The sequence below is a fragment of the Propithecus coquereli genome, unplaced genomic scaffold (genome assembly GCF_000956105.1).
Source record: "Propithecus coquereli isolate 6110/MARCELLA unplaced genomic scaffold, Pcoq_1.0 Scaffold119, whole genome shotgun sequence".
NCBI lineage: Eukaryota > Metazoa > Chordata > Mammalia > Primates > Indriidae > Propithecus > Propithecus coquereli.
This window is the reverse complement of record NW_012135969.1, coordinates 4456571-4465989: the sequence shown is the minus strand read 5'-3', so window position 1 is coordinate 4465989 and position 9419 is coordinate 4456571. Positions and strand designations below refer to the sequence as shown.

General features: G+C 41.5%; 1 protein-coding gene across 3 annotated transcripts in view; it reads left to right on the top strand.

The window, feature by feature from the left end:
* The first annotated feature begins 1645 nt into the window (after positions 1–1645).
* Positions 1646–9419, top strand: part of CDK12 (cyclin-dependent kinase 12) — a 49844-nt gene continuing 42070 nt past the window's right edge. For 2 of the 3 annotated variants that reach the window (XM_012661101.1, XM_012661087.1), the window contains exons 1-2: positions 1646–3245; positions 8207–9094. In XM_012661101.1, the coding sequence (XP_012516555.1) occupies positions 2200–3245; positions 8207–9094 (1934 nt within the window). In that variant the 5' untranslated portion in view covers positions 1646–2199. The remainder of the gene's footprint in view (positions 3246–8206; positions 9095–9419) is intronic. The other variant, XM_012661091.1, reaches the window with a different exon arrangement.

Here is a 9419-nt window from a genome sequence, read left to right as displayed (position 1 = left end):
AGCTCAAACAATCCGCCCGCCTCGGCCTCCCAGAGTGCTAGGATTACAGGCGTGAGCCACCACGCCCGGCCCTCTTTTTTTTTTTTGAGACAGGGATTCACTCTGTCTCCCCCTTGAGTGCAGTGCAGTGGAACCATCATAGCTCACTGTAGCCTGGAACTCCTGGGCCCAAGGAATCCTCCCACCTCTGCCTTCCTAGTAGCTGGGACTACAGCCATCACGCCCAGCTAATTCTTTTATTTTTTGTAGGGGGAGGTGAGGTCAGAGGGGCCTTGCTATGTTGCCCAGGCTGGTCTTGAATTCCTGTCCTCAAGCATTCCTCCCACCTCAGCCTCCCAAAGTGCTGAGATTACAGGCGTGAGCCAATGCATCCAGCCCTGATCTTATTTTGGACAAGTCCCTTAACTTTTCCAGGCATTAGTTTTCTCACCTATACATTCAGATGGCTGCTATGAAGATGGGATGAATTAGTGTGTGAAGGAGTTTTGAAAAGTAAAAAAATGAGGGGCCAGTGTAAGATTGTATTTTTTTTCTTGTTCATTAGTACCGTGCTTTTCTTGTTCATGATTATAATCTTTTGTGTGAGGATGAAAGGCTAAATTATCAGCCAAGCGTGGTGGCTCACCCCTGTAATCCTAGCACTCTGGGAGGCTGAGGCGGGAGGATTGCCTGAGCTCAAGGGTTCGAGACCAGCCTGAGCAACGAGCGAGACCCGTCTCTACTAAAAATAGAAAAAATTGGCCGGGCGTCGTGGTATGTGCCTGTAGTCCCAGCAACTTGGGAGGCTGAGGCAGGAGGATCGCTTGAGTCCAGAAGTTTGAGGTTGCTGTGAGCTAGGCTGACGCCACCGCACTCGCCCCGGCAACAAAGTGAGACTGTCTCAAAAGAAAAAGAAAGGCTAAGTACCACATAAGAGCCAAGAGAGGATCCCAAGATGGGATAACCTTTCTATTCCTTAGATTTGAAGCATAGAGTGGAGAGAGACATAGTGCCACACGACCAAAGAGCTTGTGCTTTGGTGTCAGAAAGACACGAGTTTGAATCTCAGCTGTGGCACCTACTGGACTAATTTTGTTACCCTAAATTGTTCAACTTCTCTGAGTCTGTCTAGTATTCCTTTTCTGTAAAATAGGGTAAGAATATCGTGTCTTGCAGGGTAGTTGTGAAATTTAGAGATAAGGTTTGTAAAATGCCTGGCACATAGTATATACAATATAAGTGGGAAGCATTGTTTAAACTCTCAAGGACTTGGGTTGAGAAGTCCCCACATTCGCCCTTTGCCCTGTTAAAAATATTCTTATCCTGGTAGTTAAAAGACTTGTTATAAAGCAGGCTAAAATTAGTTTGCAGGGGAGCCTAGGAGTATTTGTTCAATGAGCTATCCATAAAGTTTTGGTTGAAAAAAAAATTCTTCTAGCTCCGTTTCAATAAAGGTTTGCTCAAATGGGGAATGCGGAGCTTATCGCGAGAGTCTGAAGAAATGCGTTCGTTGGTTCGGACCTGTTCTCGCGTTGTTTGATCTAGCAACGAAGAGAGGTGAAAGAGAAGCACAAAACATCGCGAGAGCCCCCCCAGGACTCTCGCGATATTTGGGGGATTGCCCCTCCCCCCTTCGCCAAGTGCCGTTTCGGTTTAATCTAGTGTGTGACTGTGAGTCTGTGTGAGGGAACGAGTGTGTGTGAGGTACTGAGGTGAGGCGGAGGCAAGAAGAGAGGCTCCCTTAGGAGCCAGGGACAAAGAGGGCGTGAGGCACCCAGGATACGGGACCCGGGCGACAGGAAGCCGCCCCGAGCCGGTCTACAGGGTAGGGGAAGGGCCCGCGCAGTCCTCTCAGGGCCGGAGTCGGCCCCACAGCCCCGGGCCGTCGGCTTCCTACTTCCTCGACCTCCCCGGCCCCCGGGTTTGAGGATTGGCTCGACGAGGGGAGAAAGGGAAACAGACTTGAGCAGCTACCGGTTGTCTCGCAACTCCACTGCTGAGGAACTCTCATTTCTTCCCTCGCTCCTTCAACCCCCCCCTCATGTAGGAGGGTGCTGAGGAGTCGGGAGGGAGGAGGAGCCCGGGCTGCCGTCCCTTCCCTCCCCACCCCCTTCTAGGGGCGCTTTGGTGGGCGTGGAGTTGGGGTTGGGGGGGAGGGTGGGGGTTACTTTTTGGAGTGCTGGGGAACTTTTTCCCCTTCTTCAGGCCAGGGGAAAGGGAATGCCCAATTCAGAGAGACATGGGGGCAAGAAGGACGGGAGTGGGGGAGCTTCTGGAACTTTGCAGCCGTCTACGGGAGGTGGCAGCGCCAACAGCAGAGAGCGTCACCGCCTGGTATCGAAGCACAAGCGGCATAAGTCCAAGCACTCCAAAGACATGGGGTTGGTAACCCCCGAAGCAGCATCCTTGGGTACAGTTATCAAACCTCTGGTGGAGTATGATGATATCAGCTCTGATTCCGACACCTTCTCTGATGACATGGCCTTTAAACTAGACAGAAGGGAGAATGATGAACGTCGTGGGACTGATCGGAGTGACCGCCTGCACAAACATCGTCACCACCAGCACAGGCGTTCCCGGGACTTACTAAAAACCAAGCAGACCGAAAAAGAAAAAAACCAGGAAGTCTCCAGCAAGTCGGGATCGATGAAGGACCGGACATCAGGAAGTTCAAAGCGTTCAAATGAGGAGAATGATGACTATGGAAAGGCACAGATATCCAAAAACAGCAGCAAAGAATCCAGGTCATCCAAACTCCGTAAGGAGAAGACCCGGAAAGAACGTGAATTGAAGTCTGGGCACAAAGACCGGAGTAAAAGTCATCGGAAAAGGGAAACACCCAAAAGTTACAAAACAGTGGACAGCCCAAAACGGAGGTCCAGGAGTCCCCACAGGAAGTGGTCTGACAGCTCCAAACAAGATGATAGCCCCTCAGGAGCTTCTTATGGCCAAGATTATGACCTTAGTCCTCCAAGATCTCACACCTCTAGCAATTATGACTCCTACAAGAAAAGTCCTGGAAGTACCTCAAGAAGGCAGTCAGTTAGCCCACCTTACAAGGAGCCTTCGGCCTACCAGTCCAGCACCCGGTCACCCAGTCCCTACAGTAGAAGACAGAGATCTGTGAGTCCCTATGGCAGGAGACGGTCATCCAGCTATGAACGGAGTGGCTCTTACAGTGGGAGATCACCCAGTCCCTATGGTCGAAGGCGGTCCAGCAGCCCTTTCATGAGCAAGCGGTCTCTGAGTCGCAGTCCACTCCCCAGGTGAGCTTTTTGTCTAACAGTCCTTCCTAATTAGGGTGGGTTGTGAGAAACTGGCGATTAGTCATGTTAACATTTTGTTGAAGCCCCCAGTGTTCATCATTGACTAGGACACTTTGCTGTTGGCTAGTCATTCTAGTAGGTGAATCTGGTCTCCCTTTAACCCAGAATTGGGGAAATGAAGAGTTCATAGGCCTCAAACTGCTAAAGGTAGGTACTTCCAGTGGTGAGATCTTAAGTTGTAAGCTTCTGTGTGAGAAAAATCATAGGCTTCTGTTTAGTGAGTGCGTAGAATTGATAACTATTTCTGAGAGCTTGTCTAGCTGTTTCTGTTGCTTTGGCTTATATTTTTAAAAAATCACGTTGGTATTGGTGTTTTAGACTTTACTGCACCTAATTGGAGACTTAAGAAATTACAGATTTTCATTTCTATTGAAGTTACTTGCCTAGGTCATCCTACCATTTGTGCTGTCCACTCAGTCTCCAAACCTGTGAGTTTATTCATTTCCTGATTGACAGGGTTTTAATAACTTACAAAAGATTCCTGTCTTTTGACCGATGTTTTAGTGGAAATTTATCTAATTAGTCCATTTTCCTTTTGAAGGTATATCCTAGGAGAAATTGGTTCCAAAGACATTTTGATTTTCTTTACAGCATCACTGTTGACCTACCTTGTGCCCAGTGGCAATTTTCAAAGTCTTTCTATAAAAATATGGTAATAATGCCTTTACCATGGTATTTTTGGGGGAGAGGCATGTTAGTTTGAAATTTCATTCCAATGTTAGAGTGAATTAAGTATAAAAAACTGTTCTTGTTCCTAAGTGATGAGATCTCCCTCCTTTGTGGACTCACCTCTGTCCACAAATGCATAACATGGGCTTCAGTTAGACCTGAGTGAAATCCTAATATTGCATTGTGACCTTTCTCCACCCCTGAGTTGCTTCAGGTGTAAAATGGGAATAATAACTGCCTACTTCTAGGGTTGTTAGGATTAAATTACTAAATATGAAGTGGATAGCACGGTGCCTTGTACTAGTACCACTCAGTAAATTATGAGTGAGGATAATGTTGAACATTAGTATAGACATTATGCTAATTTGAAAAATCCATGTATGTCTTTTATATTTTAGGGTAAATTTTGGTGACTTAAAGTTATAATTATTCATAAACTAGTGTGAATTCATGAAGCTGCAGACTTTCTAGCTGTCAAGAGCTGAAGTTCCTTAGCATTCCTTCTCATTTTATTATAAATGATTTTCAAACACAGAAAGGTTGAAAGAGTTGTAGGAAATACCCGTATTTCTCCCTCCTAGATTCTACAATTAGTGTTTGCTATATATTTTATCATGTATCTGTCCATCTCTTGGTCAATTCAGCTTTTGTTTTCATTCATCTCAAAGTAAGTTTGCAGACATCAGTGTAATTCACTGTAAACACTTTAACATGTATACCATTAGCAAGAGTTCATTGTTTTTGGAGGGGTGAGGGGTAAAATTTATATACAATGAAATGCATGAGTCTAAAATGTATCATTTGTAAAGTTGCTTAGTTTTTTAAGGAAGCCTAAGAAGTATTCTCAGAATATTTGTTTTCTTTAGAGAGTAGTTCCATTAAGACTATTCTAAGTTATTATTTGGGGGTATGGGAATACAGAAGGCATTGAAGCTAAAACACTATTTTTACTGAACTAGTAAGAACTATTTCTTTGCATTGATTCCTATTGGATTCTTAGAGAAAACAGCATATCTCAAGTTCTCTTAAGCAAGTAGAGAAAGTCCTACTCAATTGAAACTAGTCAGTAATGGTAAAAAAGTAAATCTAGAAAGAGTTGGAGACACAATATGGATGCAAATATAAGCATTACATAATATTCCTAGAGACACATGCACATTTTGAGTTATCTTATAGAGAGTATTTATATTTGGATGTTTGCATTACATATTTTTCCTCATTGATTAAAATTCCAAACAGTAAGTACAGAAATTTTGTAGAGTCAAAATAGAGGAACATACAGATCCTTTCTATGGTAATCTCTGTGTTTTTTCTTTTGGAGATAGTCAAAATGAAACAGGCAACATCATTTTAAAAGACTAAAAATGCTTTGACAGAAATGCAGTGTCTTTATAGCCACTAAATTAGCAGTGACTAATGGTAGCAATTTCATTTCAAATGAGTGGAACCTAACTTAATTCAGGGAGGAAAATTTCGTTTTGAAGACACATTTCTTACTGTTGCTTATGTTTACCTATTTGTTGTCCACTCCTCCCTTTTTTTCTGGAAGAGTGGACCCGGAACTCAAATATTACATTTGTATCACTAAAAATACTACAAGTATGTAGGGTTCTATTCAGAAATTGAAGAGTTTGTAGCAGAGTTCCTTAGGAAGATTTGGTCATGCTGACTAAAGAAACAATAGTAGAGCATGGTAGCTAGCATTACTTAGTGTTTATGATTATAGACGTTTTCCCTGAGATAGAGATATTGTTTATCTCAGCTATAATTCAAGCAGAGAAAACCCCTTATCTCAGCCAAATATTTGTAAGAGGAATGTAGTTTTCTTTTTTTTTTTTTTGAGACAGAGTCTCGCTTTGTTGCCCTGGCTAGAGTGAGTGCAGTGGCGTCAGCCTAGCTCAAAGCAACCTCAGACTCCTGGGCTTAAGCAATCCTTCTGCCTCAGCCTCCCGAGTAGCTGGGACTACAGGCACGTGCCACCATGCCCAGCTAATTTTTTCTATATATATATATATATTTTTTTTTTTTAGTTGTCCAGATCATTTCTTTGTATTTTTTAGTAGAGACGGGGTCTCGCTCTTGCTCAGGCTGGTCTCGAACTCCTGACCTTGACCGATCCACCTGTCTCGGCCTCCCAGAGTGCTAGGATTACAGGCCTGAGCCACCGCGCCCGGCCATGAATGTAGTTTTCTTAAGTATTAGTGGATATTTGGTAAATCTATTTAACTGCTCTTGGTATTTTTTTAATCTGCCTGTCTAGGACGTGATGCTTTTGGTATTTTATATCCTCATGTTCATATATCTGTTGTTGTTATTGTTGTTTTTTAGTACTATTGATTATAATAATAATTTAATATTTTAACTAACTTTTTGGAGCAAACTTCCAAAAAGCAGCATAGGTAAATGAAAGCCATGGCTATCATCATGTGAGTTGTTTGCCTTACACATATACGATGTTTGCTTTGAAACATTTTGATTCATGTCAGTCTTACCAATGATCAGAGGTAAAGGGAGATATTGGTGAACTAGAATGGGAACAACTTGTTTTAGACCACTGGGCAAATTGTTTTGTCTAGTCCCATTTTTAATGTTTTTGTTTCTTCACAGTGAAGCCTGAGCAGATTAAGCTTTAGTAAAAAGCAAAAAAGAATTAATAAGAATTGGATTTCAACTTAGAATAATCTGCCCCATAGATTCCTAGATTGTCCCAGTCCTTCCTTATGAAGAAAATTAATTGAATGTACAATAATACCTTGCTTTGAGTTCTTGAAAAGTTGGAAATCATTTTATATTAAAGGTACCAGGAGCCATCATATTTTTGAGAACTTTTTTTCTGATGGTTAGCATTGATTAGCAGTAAAATATTTTTATTTTTTATTTATCATTTCTTTCTCATTTCAGCATATCGTGGGGGTACAAATGTTTAGGTTATATATATTGCCCTTGCCCCACCTGAGTCAGAGCTTCAAGCATGTCCATTCCCTAGATGGTGTGCACCGCACCCATTAGGTGTGTATATACCCATCCCTGAGAACTTCTAATAAATTATTTTGGTAAAACATTTTTTCCAATTTACCTGTTTTGTAAATCATAACTCTTGTTATGTTGGGGTTTCTTTAGTGCTTTATTGTAAACTTTTCAACTTTATCACAGACTAAGGATACAAGGAACAACATATTTTCCTGGGATCTCCCAATTAAATAGCTGTCTGATTTAAAAGTTTATGTTTTGGTGAAGCATGCTAGTTACTTTTAACTTTCTAACTGTTATAACCCACCTTTATGTACCATAGGGTATAACTTTATCATATTTTCACTTTATCAAAGATTAAAACCGGCCGGGCGTGGTGGCTCACACCTGTAATCCTAGCACTCTGGGAGGCCAAGGTGGGAGAATTGCCTGAGCTCAGAAGTTGAACAGCAGCCTGAGCAAGAGCAAGACCTGGTCTCTACTAAAAATATGGCACATGCTGGTAGTCCCAGCTACTGGGCAGGCTGAGGCAGGAGGATCCCAGGAGTTTGGGATTGCAGTGAGCTATGATGACACCACTGTACTCTACCTGGGGCAACAGAGTGAGACTCTGTCTCCAAAAAAAAGATTGAAACCAAAATTCTGAATGTAATGATTGTGACTATAGCTATTTCTTTTCCGCAGTGAGGGGGAAAAAAAAATACTGATCTTTCTTCTTTCAGTTGAATAAGTAGTGGATAATTTTTAGTGCTGGAGGATTCAAATATGTTTTCATGAAGGATTTAGGTTGTCCTAGTCTATTTTTTTAATGAACTTAATTTTTTTAGCATAGTTTTAGATTTACAGAAAAATTGTGAATATAGTACAGAGTTGTCATATATCCTTGTACCCAGTTTCCCCTATTGTTAACATCTTATGTTGGTGTGGTACATTTGTTACAATTAATGGATCAATATTGATACATAATTATTAACTAAAGTCCATACTTTATTTAGATTTACTTAGTCTTTACCTAATTTCCATTTTCTGTTCCAGGAATTTATCCATGTTACGGTATTACATTTAGTCTCTTTAAGCTTCTTTTGTTTGGACTGATTTCTCAGACTCTCCTTGTTTTTGATGGTACCTAATCTATTTTAAGATTGATAAATTACTCATATGGGTTTTAAAGTTACAATTCTCCATAGTTTGTTTTGCTGATCTATTTTCCTCCATGTATTACTGTAGTCTGTTCATTTTAAATTTCCTTTTTCTTTTTTCAGTAGGAAATCCATGAAGTCCAGAAGTAGAAGTCCTGCGTATTCAAGACACTCATCTTCTCATAGTAAAAAGAAGAGATCCGGCTCACGCAGTCGTCATTCCAGTATCTCACCAGTCAGGCTTCCACTGAATTCCAGCCTGGGAGCTGAACTCAGTAGGAAAAAAAAGGAAAGAGCAGCTGCTGCTGCTGCAGCAAAAATGGATGGAAAAGAATCCAAAGGTTCACCTATATTTTTGCCTAAAAAAGAGAACAGTTCGGTAGAGGCTAAGGATTCAAGTGTGGAGTCTAAAAAGTTACCCAGATGTGTAAAGTTGGAAAAATCTGCCCCAGATACTGAACTGGTGAATGTAACACATCTAAACACAGAGGTCAAAAATTCTTTAGATACAGGGAAAGTAAAGCTGGATGAGAACTCTGAGAAGCATCCTGTTCTTAAAGAGTTGAAAGCACAGGGAACAAGAGACTGTAAACCCATAGCATTGAAAGAGAAGATTGTTACTCCAAAGGAGATAGAGACATCAGAAAAGGAGACCCTGCCAACTCTCCCCACAATTACCACTCCTCCACCCCCTTTACCAACTACTACCCCTCCACCTCAGACACCCCCTTTGCCACCTTTGCCTCCACTACCAGCTGTTTCGCAGCAGCCACCTCTGCCTCCTCCCCAACTAGCATTTAGTCAGGTTCCTGTTTCCAGTACTTCAGCTTTGCCCCCTTCTACTCATGCAAGGACATCTACTCTGTCCTCTCAGGCAAATTCTCAGCCCCCTGTACAGGTTTCTGTGAAGACTCAAGTATCTGTAACAGCTGCTATTCCACACCTGAAAACTTCAACGTTGCCTCCTCTGCCCCTACCACCCTTATTACCTGGAGATGATGACATGGATAGGTAAGTCCCATAGCTTTACTGGAAAAAAATTAACCCTGTTGATATAAGTGTAATGCATTTTCTGTTTTTAAATTTTGTCAAAACTACCATAATGCTTTTTTGAGTAGGAAATGCCTTTGATGTTTGGTTTTCAGTGGAAAAGTCCATATTTATGACATTATTAGTTGGGAAGAGAGAATTAGAATTTGAGGCCTAGTTAACCCATTTTCTCATAAGTTTACTTATTGATAAGGCTAATTTTGATTCAAATTTGAAAAAAATCAAGAGTTTTTCCCCCTAAATTTTTATATTGAGAATTTTAATACTTCCAGAAAAATTAAAGGAA